Genomic DNA, 21023 nt, shown 5'->3' with positions numbered 1-21023 from the left:
GGACTTGTGGTGCCACAAACCTTTGTTGAGGTCTGCTTTCCTGCTGACTTGTGCTCCCTCAACTGTGTTCCTAGTGACTTTCTGCCTGCTCTCTGTGTGACCCTGTTAGCCATGGATGGCCCCCGTGGTAGCCATAGGAATTATAAATCCAAACTGACTTCTGATGAGGATGCCTCCTCTGATGACGGGTTCTCCCCTCCTGTGGTCCATCAGGTCAAGACCCTGGTGCTCAGACCCGGCTTGCTGCTAAAGTCTCTGTGCAGGTGGTGAAGGCGCTGAGCCAGTTCTCCAGAAATCAGGACCGTCCTAGGGGTGACTCTCCTGATCCTCTGCTGTCATTCTTTGAGGGATCTCCACAGCAACAGTCCCCTGCAAGGCCGGCATATGATGCTGCCACAATGGATCAACGGTTCTCTGAACTTTTGGCTGCCTTTACCTCCTGTCAAGCAATTATGGTATCCAAGGTGGATGAACTGCGGCAGGAGTTTGTCATCTTAAGGTATGAGACTCAAAAGATACGTAAAGCACTGAGGAGGTGGAGTGCAGGTCTCTACTGTTGAGGATACTCTTCATCCTTTGCCGGATCAAGTTTCTTCTCTTCAGCACCAAGTGACAGGAGTCCTGAGCCATATGGATGATATGGAGAACAACTTACGGCGCGATAATATCTGCCTTGTAGGCCTTCCTGAAAAGGTGGAAGGGAATGACCCTGTGATGTTCCATGAAACGTGGCTGAAAGAGATTCTTCCAGCGGATACCTTCTCTCCTTATTTTTCTGTTGAAGGGGCCCAGAGAGTACCGACTCGGCCTCCTCCCCCTGGGGCTCCTCTGCGCCCTTTCCTGGCAAAACTTCTATACTTCAGGGACAGAGGTGCTATTCTCCGTGCAGTCTGAATCAAGGGGGAGGTCATCTGTGGTGGAAGCAGAGTATCCTTTTATTCAGACTTCTCCGTGGAGTTACGCAAGCAGCAAGTTCAGTTCACAAGGTCCGGTCGAAGCTACGTGCTAAGGGCTAGCGCTACTTTATGCTCTATCCTACTCGCCTGAGGGTGGTGGATGGGGCCTCCACTAATTTCTTCACTTCTCAGACTGAGGCTCTTCACTAGGTTGATGCGGCCCTGGACTGAATTGTAGACAGACTCCGCACTGAACTGTACTGGAATATCCTACCTGGGATTGTTTTCTCCTCCTTTGCCCTTAGTTAGTGGTTAGGGAGCTAGTTTGCCTGTATTTTCCCTAGGTTCCTTCTTAGGGATTCTCTCGGGGTCATCTTCCTTAGTTACCGGCAATTTTAGTGTTAACGGTGGGGTGACTGGAGGATTCTGGAGTTAGTTGATTCGTTTGTTAGGCGTTCTTCTAACACCCCATAGTAGTTGTATTTAGGGTCTAGGTCTGCACTGTGTTAGGGCATAGCGTTTTTACTTTGTCCGTTTAGTGCTAGACAGGGAAGTCTGAGGAGTGTTTTGTTCATGCTTATTCAAATTTGTTTTTGTGTTTGTGCCCAGTCTGTGTTTATGTTGCTTGAGTCTGGTGTGTGTGGTCCCTGTACTCTCTCCATCCTTGCTCTAAGCCTCCCTTGGTCCTACCTGTTTTTGCACTTGCTTGTTTGTAATGATGGGGACTCACAAGGTTGTTAGCTGGAATGTGCAGGGGGCTTAACTCCAAATTTAAAAGGGTCTTGTGTTTTATACTTTGTGAAATGTCAGTCTCCTCATATTAAATGTCTGCAGGAGACTCATATCACAGGCCAAAAGGTTCTTGCCCTTAAAAGGGCCCTGATACCGCGGGGTTATCATGCCTCCTACTCTCTGTGCCCGGGGTGTCTCTGTGCTGATTACTAAATCTTTGCCATTGGTGGTTTCCCAGGCGGCTTGTGACCACTTTAGGAGGTTTGTGGTATTGCACTATTCTCTGGGTTCTTTTTCCTTTGTTCTCGTCTGTTTATGTGCCCCCTCCTTTTCAAGTCTCTATGTTGGAGTTGATTACTAACAAACTGTTGTCTTGTCCTTCTGACCCTTCTTTTTATAGGTGACTTTAATGTGGCTCTTGATCCCAAGCTCAACCGCACTACTGCTGCTGACCCTGGCTCTAATTCATCTGCTTGCTGGCGCCTGGCGCTGGGCCTGACCGACCTCTGGAGATGGAAGTACCCGAATGTGACTGCCTTTTCATTTTACTCTGCGGCCCATAGGTTATTTTCTCACATAGACCTTGCCCTGGCCTCTGAGGATCTCCTCCAGGCGGTAAGAGATGTTTTCTACACCACTAGAGGGATCTCAGACCACTCACCTGTCATTGTAGTCCTCAATTCTGGCCAAAGGTTCTCCTTCCTGTCTTTGGCGCATGAACCCGGGTTGGTTGAGGGTGGAGACGGGGATGGGGGCGCTGGGGGTACCTCATGCTGAATATTGGGAGCATAATGCTTCTCATTCTCATGACCCCTTAGTTCAGTGAGATGCTTATAAAGCCACGATACGGGGAGCCTTTATAGCGGGAGTAGCGGGTCAGTGGAAGCTTAGGTCAGCTATGGAGGTGGGGCTGCAGGTGGAGGTGAGTGCTTTGGAAGCGGAGTATTTCAGGGATCCCTCCCCAGATAATGAGAGGGTGTGGGCTAGGGCCCAGAGGTCACTTTTGGTGGTTCAGCGGGACAGGATCCAGCTGCGGTTTGCAGATAGGGAGGCGGCCTCTTTGAGTTCGGGGACAAGAATGGGAAGTTGCTGGCTTATTTGGCAAGAGCTAGTAGGCCAGCCGCCTCTATTCCTTGTATTAGGGGCGGTTATGGTGCTGTGGTGTCAGACCCTCAAGGGATTAACCCTTTAGAGACTTCTATGCCTCTTTATATTCTGGCCCTGTCAGGGGGAGATCCTTTTTTTTTCTACAACACTTGTCCCTTCCCACGCTTAGTCGGGCGCAGGCAGAGACATTTGCACTCGTAGAGGTGATCCAGGCTATTCGGGAAGACCCCGAGTCTAGACGGGATGATAGGGGACTGGTACAGGATGAATGAGGAGAGGTTGGCCCCTATTCTTTTTAAATTGTTTCACTCGATAGCTATCGCGGACTCTCTTCCAGACTCTATGAGGGAGGCTTTAATTGTTGTGCTCCCCAAGCCTGGTAAGGATCCTTTGCTTACCTGATTCTTATAGACCTATTTCACTTCTTAACATGGATATAAAATATAAATATTTTAGCTAGAGTATTGGCTACGCGCCGGCACGGCGTCATTACCTCTGTCATTCATCCCCACCAAACTGGTTTTATTCCGGGTAGAGCCACTGATGTTAATGTTAGGCACTTGCAACTTAATATTGCGGCGGTGGGGGCACGATTTCCTTCTGGTGTTGTGGTTAGTTTAGATGTCTACAAAGCCTTTGATTCTGTGGTATGACCCTATCTCTGGGAGGTTCTGGGAGCCCTTGGATTTGGCCCCCGTTTTTGTGCTTGGGTCTGCCTGTTATATGATAACCCTAGAGCCCGCATTTGCACTAATCTGGATGTATCTACACCCTTTCCCCTAGGTCGTGGGACGAGACAGGGTTGTCCGCTGTCCACTGTCCCCTTTCCTATTTGCGCTTGCGGTACAGCCTTTAGCATTGGCCATACATATGGATCCCTCTATGTTACTTTAGTGTATTTGGTGGTTGCGGAGGCTTCTATTCTGTCTTTAATTGACCTACTTGACCGGATTGGCCTGATATCAGGCTTACAGGTCAACTGGGCTAAGTCTTCCCTGATGACGCTTTCTTCTGGGTTTCCCTTCGCTCAGCTCTCCCAGCGGGTTTGCAGGTGGTTCCTCGCTTTAGATATCTTGGGGTAGAGATTACTGCTTCCCTTGCTGAGTATATGTCCCTGAAGTTGGATCCACTTTTGAGCTCTACTGTGGAACGGTTGAATGCCTGGTCCTCGCTCCCCTTGTCCCTAGCTGGCAGGATTAATATATTTAAAATGATTTACCTTCCTAAGTTTCTTTATCTGTTTCACTTAGCTCCTCTCATTCCTCTTAAGAAATATTTTTGTATGATATGTGGTGGTCTGGGATCCTTCTATTGGCAGGGCAAGCCTCCCAGACTTTGTCGGCTCTCCTCCAGGCCCCTAAAAAGCATGGTGGCCTGGCCGCCCCTGATGTCTATAACTATTTTCTTGCTTCCCAACTGGTTTATGCAGCGTGGTGGATCAACCTGGATCTTTAGAATTCTGCTACTGCCTTGGCTGGTGCGCTTATGGGCTCCTACAAAGCTCTTACCAACTCACTTTACAGGTACCATACCCACTCCTCTTATCTCCTTCCCCTTCAGACGATAGCTAAGGTGTGGTCCGTGGTGTCGAGTAAATTTCCACCACCCCTGGTAACCTAGGGAACTCTTGTGGGGGGAATGTGCATTTGTCACACCTGCATGGGTTACAGGAATCCGGCTTCTGGGGAACTCATGGAGTAAAATTTGTGATCCGCCTGTTTGTAGAGGATCAGGTTTTCTTATCGTTTTCGGACACTAAGGAACGTTCTGGCATCCCTGGCATCATCTTCAGCTTAGGCATGTGGGTCAGGCGCAGTTAGGCTCCTTGACATTTACTCCTGCATTTACTGATGTGGAGCTTCTCTTGGGCACCACGGATCTTTCCAAACCTCTTACTCAGTCCTATGCTCACTTTCAGTCTTTGGGGCCTTATCCTTTCTCGGAGGCTTATCATAAATGGGTGGTTGATATCCCCGGACTTGACTGAGTGTCAGTGGAAGGAAGTGGAAAGTTCTTATTACTCCACTGTTGTTAGTAGTAGAGATATGTTGATTCAATCTAGATATGTACTTAGACTGTATTATACCCCTGCTAAATTGAAACGTATAGGCGTTTCCCTTTTGGATCTGTGTTTTTGTTGCTCCTCGGAGGTAGGTACTTTTTTTGCATGCTGTTTGGGACTGCCCGGTCGTTGCCTCCTTTTGGAGGGAAGTGATTGGGTTTTTGGCTGATAACTTGGACTTCCCGTTTATATTCTCGCCTGTGGTGTGCCTGTTGGGTGTTGGGGTAGTTTCTAGTTATCATAGGCTCCTACTGATATGTTTTCTTCTTTTTTGTGCCCGCAAGATTGTGGTGATGACCTGGAAGGATACCTCCTCTCCCCCCTTGTCCAGGTGGCTTAGTCTGGTTAATAAATATGTCCCGTTATACCAGGCACTGATAAGGTCAGGACCCCTTGGCTCTTACTGGATGTGTCAGCTGACTCCCTGACTAGATTGTCCCAGTGGGTATCCTATGGTAGGCTGCTGTTTTTTCGGGAGGGGGGGGGGTTGCTGGGGGTTGGGGTTGCCGGGATGTGAGCATGTGTGTGTCTGTTTTTGTCTGTCTGTGTTGACCCTCTCTCCAGTCGGGTCTCGGAACAGGCCTTTATAAGCTGACAGTATCTGTTTTATCCTACTTCACATCCTTGTGTTAGTTGTGATATTGATTTCTGAGACCTATGAAGACTGTTGTTTCTTTGTTGTTTCACCATGTCAGTGTTGTATGTTATTAAATTGCAAAATCTAAATAAATACATTGAAAGACAGACCTGTTTTCTTTCTTCTTTTTTTTTTTTTTTTTTTTTTTTAAATCCCTGGACAACCCCTTTAATAGCCGGCCACTGCGATCACCCGCTATATACACTCTGAGTGCCGCCATGCTTGTCAGGGGCTTTCAGGTCCTGCCCTGCTTGCCAGAAGCAGGGCAAAAGGGCTGAAAAATTCACCTGCCCGGCGCCCTAAACTGCATGTCCTGGGCGTCGGGTGATAGGATTTTCACATCCCTGTATATTTTTGTTTATAATTTATATTTACAGATATGGCCCACTGACATCAGAAGTTGTCATTGGTGGCAGATTTATCTCTGACATCCCCATCTTTAACTTTCATCAAGTTGCTAAAGTGCTCAATACATTATAAAGAGTAAAGGCAGGAGAAATTCTTAGCAGGCAAGCCTCCAGAGAGCTAAATACATCTAGTAAATTTAGATTACAGTCAATTACACGTTTTCAGCTCCCTTGTGAAAATCCAGAAAAAGATGCTGGGCCTAAAGTTGCAGCATGCTCTGCCAAGCTCATCAGCGACATTGTTCTAGCCCATGGGTAGTAGGAAGTCCCAGAGCCAAGGCCTTGACCATTGAAGAACATTTATGAAACTTGATTTACACTTTAAGCATTGTCCTGCTTTATTCTCCATGTTTGTAAGCTTTGTTTGGATTGTCTTCTCTGATGGCATCCACACCCACCCATTTATTCATATCTGTCCAATACATTATAGCCACAATTGTTGTCACAATCCGTTCAACATTTCAGTCTTGCTCAACCCTCTCTGATCATTGCTTTTAGACACAAACCAATAACGTAACATGTCTAAGCCCACGATTCCTCAACACAGCTTCATTTATCTAACATTTAGGCATCATCATACACTTCTGCGGTTTTTCAGGGGGCTCACACCCTACAGTCATGGTCGTAAATGTTGGCACCACTGACATTTTTCAAGAAAATGAAGTATTTCTTACAGAAAAGGATTGCAGTAACACATGTTTTGCTATACACATGTTTATTCTCTTTGTGTGTATTGGAACTAAACCAAAAAAGGGAGGGAAAAAAGCTAATTGGACATAATGTCACGCCAAACTCCAAAATTATTGGCACCCTTTCAAAATTGTGGAAAAATAAGATTGTTTCAAGCATGTGTTGCTCCTTTAATCTCACCTGGGGCAAGTAACAGGTGTGGGCAATATAAAAATCACACCTGAAAGCAGGTAAAAAGGAGAGAAGTTCACTTAGTCTTTGCATTGTTTGTCTGTGTGTCACACTAAGCATGGACAACAGAAAGAGGAGAAAAGAACTATCTGAGGACTTGAGAACCAAAATTGTGGGAAAATATCAACAATCTCAAGGTTACAAGTCCATCTCCAGAGATCTAAATTTGCCTTTGTCCACCGGGCGCAACATTATCAAGATGTTAGCAACCTATAGCACTGTAGCTAATCTCCCTGGGCTTGGACGAAAGAGAAAAATTGATGAAAGGTGTCAACGCAGGATAGTCTTGATGGTGGATAAGCAGCCCCAAATAAGTCCCAAATATATTTTAGCTGTTCTGCAGGCTCAGGGAGCATCAGTGTCAGCATGAACGATCTGTCAACATTCAAATGAAATGAAATGCTATGGCAGGAGACCCAGGAGGACCCCACTGCTGACATAGAGACATAAAAAAGCAAGACTACATTTTGCCAAAATGAACTTGAGTAAGCCAAAATCCTGGCACTGAGTGCCTTGAATGTGTGCTAGGCATCATGAAATCTGAGGATTACCAACAGATTTTGGGTTGCACTGTACAGCCCAGTGTCAGAAAGCTGGGTTTGCGTCCGAGATCTTAGGTCTTCCAGCAAGACAATGACCCCAAACATACATCAAAAAGCACCCAGAAATGGATGGCAACAAAGTGCTGGAGAGTTCTGAAGTGGTAGCAATGAGTCCAGATCTAAATCCCATTGAACACCTGAGGGGAGATCTTAAAATTGCTGTTGGGAAAAGGCGCCCTTCCAATAAAGACCTGGAGCAGTTTGCAAAGGAAGAGTGATCCAACATGGAGAGAGGTGTAAGAAGCTTATTGATGGTTATAGGAATTTGATTTCAGTTATTTTTTCCAAAGGGTGTGCAACCAAATATTAAGTTATGGGTGCCAATAATTTTGTCCAGCCCATTTGGTGGCAACTTTTTTTCCTCACTTTTTTGGTTTAGTTCCAATACACACAAAGGGAATAAACATGTGTATAGCAAAACATGTGTTACTGCAATCCTTTTCTGTGAGAAATACTTCATTTTCTTGAAAAAGTTCAGGGGTTCCAACATTTACTGCCATGACTGTACTTTTCCGTATAGGTTGTCATCATGACTTCTACCTTTTTTGAAGAACTCTGGCATAACTGATGCTCCCATAGAAATGTATGGAGCATGTGCCATCTACCGGTAGACTACATGCACTCCTCACTGACAGCCGGGATTGGACCCCTCCGCATTCAGCTACTTATCCCTTATACTTTGGCTAGGGGATGAATTAGTTTTGGCTGGAGTTCTCCCTTAAATGTCCAGAGAATGTTGGAAGAGGAAAAAAAATAGAAAACAGGGGGCGCTCCCTTGTAACTTATATCAAATGGTGTGCACCCTCCACCACACCAAAATGATATGCTGACCTGTGGAGCTGCTACACCTCAGTGTACAACTCTATAGGACTCTATGGATAGGGTGTATAGATGAAAGGCTGCTGCACTCCACCCGGAAACCGAACTCTGAGACTAGAGTCGATCAATGAAAAGCAACAATATGGATAAAAAAAACAGTCTAGGAGGCGCTGCACAGATACTTGGAGATAATAAAGACCCAGGCAAGCACAGAAATACGTTATTTTATTAATATTTTTACAGTAAGGACAATGTGTTTCGGCACTCACTCGTGCCTTCCTCAGGTCCACAAAAACTTCACAAAGCTGTATGTTATATGAAATGAAGCACTGGTGGTGCAATCCTGTGAGTTCTGTGTGCTGCCTTGGTATTTTGCCATCAATAATAAAAAGTATTCATTAACATTTTTCTTTTTTACCCTCTATGATGTTTGCTTTACTGCATGTTTTTATTTTTGAATAGTGCTGTTTCTAAAGATAAGGACAAGCAGTGCTTCAGGCTACGTCAGGGAGTTGATAAGAAGATTGTTGTTTATGTGCAGCAGACATCCAACAAAGAACTAACAATTGAGAGGTAATTCATATTATTATTAGTATTCTGCAAACAAGTTCATTTTATGGACATCATTTGTATACTCTTTGTGTACGCGTGTGACAACACTTACTTGATACATGAGCATGTTGTGCACAATCTGAAATGTTTAGTTACAGTGGGGGGAAAAAGTATTTAGTCAGCCACCAATTGAGCAAGTTCTCCCACTTAAAAAGATGAGAGAGGCCTGTAATTTTCATCATAATGAGAAAAAAAATCTTTTTTATTATTTATTTGCAAATTGTGGTGTAAAATAATTATTTGGTCAAGAACAAAATGTCATCTAAATGCTTTGTTATATACCCTTTGTTGGCAATGACAGAGGTCAAACGCTTTTTGTAAGACTTCACAAGGATTTCACACACCGTTGGTGGTATTCTAGGCCACTCCAGGACCTTGAAATGCTTCTTACGAAGCCACTCCTTTGTTGCCCGGGCGGTGTGTTTGGGATCATTGTCATGCTGAAAGACCCAGACACGTTGCATCTTCAATGCCTTTGCTGATGGAAGGAGGTTTTCACTCAAAATCTCGCAATACATGGCCCCCTTTATTCTTTCCATTACACAGATCAGTCATCCTGGTCCCTTTGCAGAAAAAAGGCCCCAAAGTATGATGTTTCCTCCCCCATGCTTCACAGTGGGCATGGTGTTCTTTGGATGCATTTCAGCATTCTTTCTCCTCCAAACACTACGAGTTGAGTTTTTACCAAAAAGTTCTACTTTGGTTTCATCTGACCATATGACGTTCTCCCAGTAATCTTCTGGATCATCCAAATGCTCTCTAGCAAACTTCAGACAGGTCTGAACATGTACTGGCTTAAGCAGGGGGACACGTCTGGCACTGCATGATTTGAGTCCCTGGCGGCGTAGTGTGTTACTGATGGTAGCCTTTGTTACTTTGGTCCCAGCTCTCTGCAGGTTTTTCACTAGGTCCCCTCGTGTGATTCCGGGATTTTTTCTCACTGTTCTTGTGATCGTTTTGTTAAAAATGACAAAGAACAAAGCGCTCCATGGTGTATTAAAAGAGTAACTTATCAGGAAACTTATGCTCTGAAAAAGGAGGCTCACCTGGAAGTGTTGTGTACCCACATCAAATGCCTGATGAAGCTGCTGTTGCAGTGAAACGTGTTGCATGCTGGGAGAATAAACTACCCTTGCTTTTACCTATCCATGCTTCTTCTGTGACCTGCGCCATTAAAAGCCGGCACCTTTTTCTGAAGTCTGCCTCTACACACCTTGTGATCATTTTGACACCACGGGGTGAGATCTTGCATGGAGCCCCAGATCGAGGGAGATTATCAGTGGTCTTGTATGTCTTCCATTTTCTAATAATTGCTCCCACAGTTGATTTCTTTACACCAAGCTGCTTGCCTATTGCAAATTCAGTGTTCCCAGCCTGGTGCAGGTCTACAGTTTTGTTTCTGGTGTCCTTTGACAGCTCTTTGGTCTTGACTAGAGATGAATGAAGTTACAGTGATTCTATTCATCACGAACTTCTCGGCAGGGCAGTTGCTGACTTTAGCTTGCATAAATTAGTTCAGCTTTGAGGTGCTCCGGTGGGCTGGAAAAGGTGGATACAGTCCTAGGAGAGAGTACCTGAAAGCTGAACTAATTTATGCTGGTTAAAGTCAGCAACTGCCCAGCCGAGAAGTTTGTGACGAATAGAATCAGTGTAACTTTGCTCATCTCTAGTCTTGGCCATAGTGGACTTTGGAGTGTGACTGTTTTAGGTTGTGGACAGGTGTCTTTTATATGGATAACAAGTTCAAACAGGTGCCATTAACACAGGTGGGGAGTGGAGGACAGAGGAGACTCTTAAAGAAGTTGTTACAGGTCTGTGACCAAATACTTATTTTCCATTATAATTTGCAAATAAATTCTTTAAAAATTAGACAATGTGATTTAATGGATTTTTTTTTCTCATTATGTTTCTCATAGTTGAGGTATACCTATGATGAAAATTACAGGCCTCTCCCATCTTTTTAAGTGGGAGAACTTGCACAATTGGTTGCTGACTAATTACTTTTTTTCCCCACTGTATGTTGGTTTCCTAAATCTATTTGGCCCCCATAAACATTAGACAAAAGTCACCACAGTGGCAGGACTGACTTATGTATGTATGTTATGTATATGCGGCCTCTCGACGCGACAGAAGATGTTAGGGGGGAAAGAAGGATAAAGCATGTTAAAGTCAATGCCCAATCTTGTGTTTCTAAGAGAGAAGCTTCCGCCAGAGGTATCTGGCTGCAGATTTGCCTCCAACCCCCATTAACTATACATGCACTCTTTGCTGAGCTGAGAATGCAAGCGTTTGTCCAACAACAAAAGTAGGTGTATGGACACCCGTACTCTGTCCATAGACAATAGCTTTAAAAGAATGTAACTTCTAGCTGAGAGAAGCCACTACAGCCGCTGCAGGAGAGATGTGTTGTCACGTGACGGCCTTTAAAGGGGTATTCCGGCCATAGACATCTTATCCCCTATCTAAAGGATAGGGGATTAGATGTCTGATCGCGGGGGCCCACTGCTGGGACCCTCTGCGATCTCTGTGCAGCACCCGTCATTCTCTGCCGGGCTGCTGCTCTAGTCTCGAAACCTCTGCCCCATTGTCTTGTGACATCATGCCACACCCCCTTCATTCATGTCTAAAGGAGGGGGGGTGATGGTCGTCACGCCCCCTCCCATAGACATGAGTGGAGGGGGTGTGGCGTGAAGTCACGTCTCCAATCCCGGAAACATGCAGGTTTCCCTGCGATCAGACATCTTATCCCCTATCCTTTGGATAGGGGATAAGATGTTTATGGCCGGAATACCCCTTTATGATTAAAGCAGTTCTCCATTTTGACTGCTAAAAAGCAGGGCCCTATGATCGGTATGCCTTGACTGCCAACTTGGACATTAATGAAAACAATCAAACAACCATTTTAAATACTAAACTGATTGACACAGCTTTTATAAAGGTTTTAATAAAATAGTTACTTGGCCGCACATCTGGCTGTGAAAAAGGACCTTTAGGAAAACTTGGAGTCAGATCTTTGGGACTAAGGATGCGTTCACACGGAGGTCTTGACCCGTCCCGTTCTTCTCCCGTCAAAAATAACAACGGACTTTAAAAAAAAAAAAAAAAAACTGACAATAACGGATGCAAACAGATTTTATCAGTTTGTATCCATTTGGATCCGTTATTGTTCAGTTAATAAACCCCAAAAAATATTTTTTTTTGTTCTGTACATGCTCAGAAATAAAAACGGATTGAAAAAAACGGATGCAAACAGATGACATAAAAGGCTTATCCATTTTCCATAGACTTCAATGTTAAATTTACTGGGAGAAAAAATACTGCATGCACCGTCTTTTCTCCCGTAAAAAAAAAAAAAAAAAAAAAGGAAATGAGCGCAGACGGGTGCAAAGGGATGTGAAAGGATTGTAAAAAATCCCATTGACATGGGGATTATTTTACAACCGTTTGTAATCCGTTTACAAGCAGCAACAACAAAACTTAAACGGGGAAAAAGAAACGGGGACAGATGGCCGTGTGAACGCACCATGAACATAAGTTTAGAGACCATGAAATTCTCACTCTCCTGGATGCTTATCTGTTACTTTCCAAAATCAGTGTTTTTTTTTCTATTTTTATTTATTTTTTTTTATTGTTTGCTGTTTAAGGTTGTGCAGATTCCGTGGAGACCAGCAATTCTTTTCATCATTTTACTTAAATTTTGTATTTATTTTCTGCAGGTGTTTTGGACTCCTCCTCAGTCCCGGTAGAGATGTACGGAATAGTGACATGCACTTGTTAGAACTGGTAAGTGAATTTTCAATGAAGAAATAGATTCAAGGCTTTTGTCATATAAATAAATATTTTTAGGCAATTGTCAAGAAAGTACTTTAAAATTACTTTTCATACATTTTGACAAAACTTACATAGAAATGTACCAATGCTAAAGATTTTTCTTTATGCTTTTTATTATGACATTACTCTGAGAGTGGTAACTTTCTCGATTTTATTTATTTTATGTAGGAGTCCATGGGTAAAAGCTCAGATGGGAAGTCTTACATAATCACTGGCAACTGGAACACAAAATCCCCTCATTTTCAGGCCGTATATGAGGAGACACCAAAAGGTATTGTATTTAAATACTTTTACATATTAAAATAAACACGTTTCCATAATAAAGCTGCAAATGTAACCTTTAATATCCATAACGAATTACACTTACAGTAGCTGGTGAATGCTCTTATTTAAGAAAATTATAATTCAGATTCCAAACAAAACACCAGGCCAATTTTATTTTTACATTTTCGTTTTTACTCCTCGCCTTCTAAAAATCATAACTTTTTTATATTTCCATCCACAGACCCATATGAGGGCTTGTTTTTTGCGTCACTAATATTACTTTGTGATGACATCACTTATTTTACCATAAAATGTACAGGGCAACCAAAAAAATATTATTTATGTGCGATAATTGAAAAGAAACCCCAAATTTTGAAAGGTTTTGTTTTCACGCTGTACACTTTACCCAAAAAATGACATGTTTTCTTTATTCTGTGAGTCAATTCGATTAAAATGATACCCATGATATATGCCTTTTTATAATTGTACCGCTCTAAAAAAAAATCTCAAACTATTTTAACAAAATTAGTATGTTTGAAATTGCCCTATTTTGACCACTTATAACTTTTTCATTTTTCCATATACGGGGTGGTATGAGGGCTCATTCTTTGTGCTGTGATATGTAGTTTTTATGAAAACCACTTTTGCTTATATTTTGATTTTTATACATTTTTTTTATACATTTTTTTGAATAAAATGTGACAAAAAAGCAGCAATATTGTACTTTTTTTTTTTTTTTTAAGTTTACGCCGTCCAACGTACAGGATAATTAACAATATAAGATTTTTACGCACGCGGTGATGCCCTATCATATTCTTTTCTGTTCATCTTCATGTTGTTGGAGTATATGTCAAGTAATACAATAATGGTGGTTTATATTACCTATCGTCCATTGCTGGGATCCAACAATATAATCTGACCTGAGGCTCTGTTGGCATTGTAACACTTTTACCATATAACGCTTACTTTGAAACAGATTTGTAAAGGAACAAGAACATTAAAGAAAGTGGTAGAAGGATTTCTCGTTTGACATTTCTGTGATACCTTTGCCTTAAGCCTAATTCCTGCCCTAATGTAGGGATTTATATATGTTGCTGATATTAACATAGGTAGACAACCTGCTATTTGAGATTTGTTGGTAGATCTGTGGTGGGTCTTGAGTAGATTAAAGACATAAATACATTAGCATAGCATGCGTCTGTCCATAGTCTTGAATTCTATGGTCTTCACAGAGTTGTACTAAAGCCTGCCTTTAAACTGCTTCTACTGTCCTAAAGTCATAGGGGGAGATTTATCAAAACCAGTGTAGATGAAGAGTGGTGGAGTTGCCCATAACAACCAATCAGCTCGCTTCTTTAATTTTTCACAGGCCTCTTTAGGGTCTATTCACACGTACAGTATTCTGCGCAGATTTGATGCGCAGGATTTATTGCTGCAGATTTCAATGTAAACTCAATGACTGAACACAGCTTCAAATCCTGCGCATCAAATCTGCGCAGAATACTGTACATGTGAATAGACCCTTAAAATTAAAAAGGAGCGATCTGATTGGTTGCTATATGTAACTCAGTAACTTTTCCTCTGGACAGGTTTTGATAAATCTCCCCCACAGTGTTTATCTACAGACACTTCTTAGGTTAGCTTACTCACCTTGCCTCTCAATTTTAGTTGTGTCAGTATATATGTATTCAGTTGTTGGAAATGATCATTTAATACTATGACATTGTGATCTAGGCAGGAAAATAGGTGAAAAACACAGATCCAACTGTTCTAAAAGGACTATTAAGGAGGATCTGTCAGCTTTATTTTCTTATAGGAGCTGCAGACATTGTTGAATAGCTGGTATGAAAGCAACATTTGCCTTTTCTGGAGCGGATGGTGATTGCCAAAAATCTCCATTATATTCTTAGCAAAGTGTCAAATAGGCGGGGCCAGCTGTTCAAGTGCTACAGCCTGGCATGCTTTCTCACTTCCCCCACATACCAGCTCCTTGACTCGTGTGCAGAGCCCTTGCATGTAAATCAAGAAGGAGCTGGGAGTTTTGGAAGAGACCAATCATGTGCATTTTTATTGTAATTTTTATTGTGTTTTTATTCATTGACTCAGTAGTAACCAAGTCTCACACAGTCAAGAACAAAGTATGATTTCTTTGGCTTTGTTTACCCAGCGTGGATTAGAATAATGGGTTTGAAAATGAGCAGTAAGCATTAAAATGTCTCTGTTTTTCCACAGACAAGGTTTTTTTTATGACCACTGCAGTAGATCTGGTGATCACAGAAGTGCAGGAGCCTGTGCGATTCCTATTGGAAACAAAGGTGCGAGTCTGCTCAGCCAGCGAACGTCTGTACTGGCCATTTAGCAAAAGAAGTTCGACGGAAAACTTCTTCCTCAAACTAAAACAGGTAATCTATAGGGCCAGGATTCTGGTTTAGAGGTCTTTATCATCAACAATAAAAGTTGGAGAATGCCAGATAGTGATGATCCTGTATGTGGGTTATGTTGTTGCTGAGCTTGACAGCTGCTTGTTGTGGTCATGTGTATCACGTCCACTTTACATCACGGTCCTGTAAGTTAAAGGAGAATTCCGGGATGTAAAAATTGCCTTTAGACTGCTGGCAGTAAAAAAAAAAAAAATTGAGAGATACATACCTGCCACCGCTCCTCCGGTAACCCGCTCCGGCCTCTGCCGCGATCCTCTTCCTGGTTGCCGGTGAGTCATACTGCACTCAGCCAATCACCTGCCACAGGGAAGTCCCGCCTCGGCCGGCGATAGACTGAGCGGCAGTGTGACGTTTTCGGCCCCGGGCCGAAAACGTCACACTGCTGCTCAGTCTATCGCTGGCCAAGGCAACGAGGAAGAGGATCACTGCAGAGGCCGGAGCGGGTTACCGGGGGGGCGTGGTGGCAGGTATGTATCTCTTTATGTTTTTTACTGCCGGCAGTCTGAAAGACCATTTTTACATCCCGGAATACTCCTTTTAAATGTTCTGTGTTAACAAATAAATAGATTCTTTACACAAAAAGTCAAAAATGGGCCTTCAACTTCTAAAATATGATTCATCTGTTATCTGCAAACCTTGTAAAATGTTGTGATGCCCCATAGTACGTAACTTGGCTTGTGCAACATGTTAATTAAGACTCAACTGTTACCATTAATAATTAGTCACTTTCATTAAGTAAAATCTTTTGGCATAAAATAATACAGATTTGATAAGAAGGATGTAACGGTAAATATGTGTAACTGGCTCATCTATCACCGATAGGAGACAGATCTCAGCAGTCACACTTTACAGCTCACTGAAATGATTTTCTCCATGCTAAAAAAGCAGGCACGACCACCATGTGACTAGGCCCTCCACCCCTGGCATTTTCCTCTAGTTTGATCTGCATAAAGGAGGGAAATCTAAAAGAGTTTTGTTTTCCTCGTGAGACGAAAAGTCTGAGTTAGTAATATCTGGACCATCTGGGGGTTCTGTAGCTTTATTGCCCCTTTTTGTGGTGCAGAATAAACAGTTACATTTTACAAGTTACAGGCAATCATGTCTGTACCCCAGAAGAAGCTCTTCTCTTTATGCTGCCAGGATCTATATACGTAAAAAAAAAAAAAAAGGAAAAACTGAACTCTGTTTTACCAACCACTTGACTAGTGATACACAGACAGTGGAAGTCAAAGCTAAACCGTAAATATCTGAATGGCTCATTCATATATATATATATATATATATATATATATATATATATATATATATATACTATACTATACACTAAATGATAACTGCATTTGAAACACCTACTCCTGAACATGTTGGTCCACCTTTTTGGCCGATCATGGCTTTCAGATGTCAGGGGACATTTTTCAAAAGGTTGTGACCATTCTCTGTAATTGAGCAGGTGTTACAGCCTATTTCCGCATTTCCCAAACAAGTTCAGTTGAGTCAGTCCTTTGAGGTTAAAGGTATTGGGGAGAATTCTTTGCCATTTTCCTTCAACCACTCCCTGAGATCCGAACCCAATGATAGTGAGCATTGTCCTGTCGAAAGATGGTACTGTGGTTAGAGAAGACCTCCTGAAGATATGCTTGCACATGGTCAGCTAACAGGTTCCTATAGCATTCAACAAGGAATGTGCTATGATGACCAGTGCTATGATGACCATCTGATAAGCCTTAAAGGTGTACTCTGCCCCTAGACATCTTATCCCCTATAGTACCTGTCATCAAACCATATTTTCTAAACTAACTCAGATTATATTCCCTAACTACTCCTAACACCCCTCCTGCCCTTACATTTTTTTTCCAAGCTTTAAAAAGCTGTGTATCATACCTTTCCCCTTGCTCACATTGTGTGAGCTCCTGGCAGGTTAAAGTGGGCATTCCCCAGCAGGCGCAACGTCACAGAAGCCTCTGAGAGCTGTGCCCCACCATTCCCCGTACACACTTCCTGAGTTTGGTCTTCTGCCAGACTAGGAGGAGACCAAACTAACTGTTTGACTTGTGCAGGGAACAGAAAAGATACACCTAGTGACCGTTTTTTTTAAAAATCACATTAAAAAGTAAATAGCAAAGTGTCTTATAATTACAAGGAACAACATATCAAAAGTTTAGTTTAGTGACAGGTACTCTTTAAGGGTCCCTTATTGGAGCAAAGAAAGCTATTGTGAAATTGTGTTTTCATCTATAGGTGTTTTTAGAGTTGCCTCAGTATAGTATTTTCTGTTTCTCTGTTTTGGCTTCACTCTTCCCTATTCAGCTGCTGTTTTAAGGGGGTGCAGTGTATTTTATGTATATTTGTGTATAGACATATTTCTTTTGCAGACAAAGTAATGTAGAACTCCTTCTGCATTGTCTGACATGAAGTTTTTTTGTTTTTTGTCTTTGTTTCCAATCCATATAAATATAAAGCTACTTAACAGATAACAGAGAATAGGGTAGCGGGACGTTAGATGAACAGATGGCTCCTGACAAGTGCTGAAGCTGAGAAGTGTCCTGCCCATAGAAAGCAGCGGAGGGATAGGGTTACAGCACAGTGACCCAGCTCTGCTTGGAGACCTCATTTGGAAACATTACAGTATGCCAGCAAGAAGAAGGATGGCAGATGGGGGCTTCTCTAAGGGCTCGTTCACACGGCCGTCTGCCCCCGTTAATAAATGCCCGTTATCAATCCGTTTGATAATTTTTCAAACGAGTTGCAAAAGGCTATAAAATAATCCCATTGATGTCAATGGGATTTTTTTTTTACAGTTCTTTATCTCCCATTTGCTTCTTTTAAATTTTTATTTATTTTTTGAATGGGGAAAAGACGATGCATGCAGTATTTTTTTTCTCCTGTCAAAAATAACAGGATAGAAACAGATATTATAAATGTAACCTTGAAGTCTATGGCAAACGGATAAGCCTTTAACCTGTTGGGGATGGAGGGCGTACCTGTACGCCCTCCGCCCACTCCCTTTCTATAACATAGCGGGTCGGGCCTGGCCTTTAACAAAGGCCGGGACCTGTGGCTAATAGCTATTAACCCTTTAGTTCAAAGTGGAACGCTGCGTCTAAAATGAAAGTAAACTGCTCCTGGCTAGCTCAGTGGGCTGTTCGGGATAACCTCGGCAAAATCGTGGCATCCCGAACAGCTGTAGGACAGCAGTAGGGTCCCCTACCTTCCTCCTCGCTGTCCGATCGCCGAATGACTGCTCAGTGCCTGAGTTCCAGGCATGAGCAGTCAAGCGGCAGAATCATTGATCAATGGTTTCCTATGAAAAACCATTGATCAATGTAAAGTGTGTGCGGTGTTTTAGCCCCATATGGGAGCTATAACCTTGCAAAAAAAAAAAAGGGGGGGGGGGGGGGGAAAGTGAATAAAGATCATTTAACTCAGGGGTGTCAAACTCAAATTCATCGGGGGCCACATCAGCAGTTTGGTCACCCTCAAAGGACCGGTTGTATCTGTAGGACCCCTCCCCCCCCCCATATACCGTATATATGCCGGCGTATAAGACGACTGGGTGTATAAGACGACCCCTAACTTTTACAGTTAAAATGTAGAGTTTGGGATATACTCGCCATATAAGACTACCCCACCTACCGCAATGCACAGTACCTTGTAGTTCCCCCCACATTAGGTAGGCAGCATGTTCCCCCCACATTAGGTTGGCAGTATAGTTCCCCCCACATTAGGTAGGCAGCATATTTCTCCACATTAGTTGGCAGTATAGTTCCCCCACATTAGGTTGGCAGTATAGTTCCCCCCACATTAGTTGACAGCATGTTCCCCCACATTAGGTTGGCAGTATAGTTCCCCCCACATTAGGTAGGCAGCATGTTCCCCCCCACATTAATTGGCAGCATGTTCCCCCCCACATTAATTGGCAGTATAGTTCCCCCCACATTAGTTGGCAGTATAGTTCCCCCCACATTAGGTAGGCAGTATAGTTCCCCCCCACATTAGGTAGGCAGTATAGTTCCCCCCCACATTAGGTTGGCAGTATAGTTCCCCCCCCACATTAGGTTGGCAGTATAGTTCCCCCCCACATTAGGTTGGCAGTATAGTTCCCCCCCACATTAGGTTGGCAGTATAGTTCCCCCCCACATTAGGTAGGCAGCATGTTCCCCCGCATTAGGTAGGCAGCATGTTCCCCCACATTAGGTAGGCAGCATGTTCCCCCACATTAATTGGCAGTATAGTTCCCCCCACATTAATTGGCAGTATAGTTCCCCCCACATTAGGTTGGCAATATAGTTCCCCCCACATTAGGTTGGCAGTATAGTTCCCCCCCACATTAGGTTGGCAGTATAGTTCCCCCCCACATTAGGTTGGCAGTATAGTTCCCCCCCACATTAGGTAGGCAGCATGTTCCCCCACATTAGTTGCCAGCATGTTCCCCCACATTAATTGGCAGTATAGTTTCCCCCACATTAGGTTGGCAGTATAGTTCCCCCCACATTAGTTGGCAGCATGTTCCCCCACATTAGGTTGGCAGTATAGTTCCCCCCCACATTAGTTGGCAGCATGTTCCCTCACATTAGGTTGGCAGTATAGTTCCCCCCACATTAGGTTGGCAGCACCCCCTCCCCACAGACATACAGCCTCCAGCCATATACAGTGTATGGCTGGAGGCTGTATGTCTGTGTGCTACCCCCACTGTGATCCGGTCACCGCTCCTCCGGCCCGGGGTCACATCTACTGCTATGGCCTATGGACCATAGCAGTAGGTGCCAGGACCGGTCGAGCGGTGACCGGAACGCTGAAGAAGATAACGCGCTGCCGGTCACTTACCAGGGCCTGCGCACGTCCTCCTGCGATGATCCTGCCGTCCTCCTGTTCCTCCCGCTTCTCTATGTTTGTACGCACGGAAGGTCACTGACGTACAACCATAGAGGCGGAGGACCAGGAGGACCGAAGGAGGATCGCCGCGCATGCGCTGAAGAGGCGGCTTTCTTAAAAAAAAAAAAAAAAAAAAAAAAAAAAAGCGAGATTAAAGTTGAAGGCTGACAACGGGCCACATGACGAGGTCCGGTGTTTGACACCCCTGATTTAACCCCTTCCCTAATAAAAGTTTTAATCCACCCCCTTTTTCCCATTAAAAAAACAAAACTGTGTAAATAAAAATAAACATATGGGATATCACCGCGTGCGGAAATGTCCGAATTATAAAAATACATTGTTAATTAAACCGCACGGTCAATGGCGTACGCAGGGGAGTGGGCGGCATGCTCCGCTCCTATGCGATGTATAGTGTGTTTTTACTTTCATTTCTAAATCCCCAGCTGGGAGCCCCTGAATGGCTGGCACCAAGGAGCCATTCAGGTCTCCTGGCGGGGTTTTTTAAATGAAGATTTTGAGTGGCAGCGGGGGCCATATCTATATTAAAAGCGCTGTGGGAGGCTAGATATTTAGTGCCGCAGGGGGGGGGGGGCAGACATATAGCCTATATATCTAGCCCCCCCCCCCCCCCCCCCCCCCGGAGCCTATATATCTAGCCCCCTGCAGCACAGTTTTTAAAGATATGACCCCCACCGGCGCATTTATAAATATATACCCCGCAGCGCATTTATAATGTACCCCCCAGCAGCGCATTTATTATAATATGCCACTGTAGCACTATCAGCCCGACGCGCCATTAGCCGGCCGGCCAGGTGCGCTT

The 21023-nt window shown here is 43.6% G+C and overlaps 1 protein-coding gene across 2 annotated transcripts in view; it reads left to right on the top strand.

Moving 5' to 3' along the window:
• The window catches only part of RABGAP1 (RAB GTPase activating protein 1), a 198227-nt gene that overhangs the window by 41041 nt on the left and 136163 nt on the right, over window positions 1-21023 (top strand). For both annotated transcript variants that reach the window (XM_056540844.1, XM_056540845.1), the window contains exons 7-10: window positions 8646-8756; window positions 12512-12578; window positions 12795-12897; window positions 15123-15292. In XM_056540844.1, coding sequence (XP_056396819.1) covers window positions 8646-8756; window positions 12512-12578; window positions 12795-12897; window positions 15123-15292 — 451 coding nt within the window. The remainder of the gene's footprint in view (window positions 1-8645; window positions 8757-12511; window positions 12579-12794; window positions 12898-15122; window positions 15293-21023) is intronic.

The sequence above is a fragment of the Hyla sarda genome, chromosome 9, assembly GCF_029499605.1.
Source record: "Hyla sarda isolate aHylSar1 chromosome 9, aHylSar1.hap1, whole genome shotgun sequence".
Taxonomy (NCBI): Eukaryota; Metazoa; Chordata; class Amphibia; order Anura; family Hylidae; genus Hyla; species Hyla sarda.
This window is presented reverse-complemented; position numbering and strand designations above follow the sequence as displayed.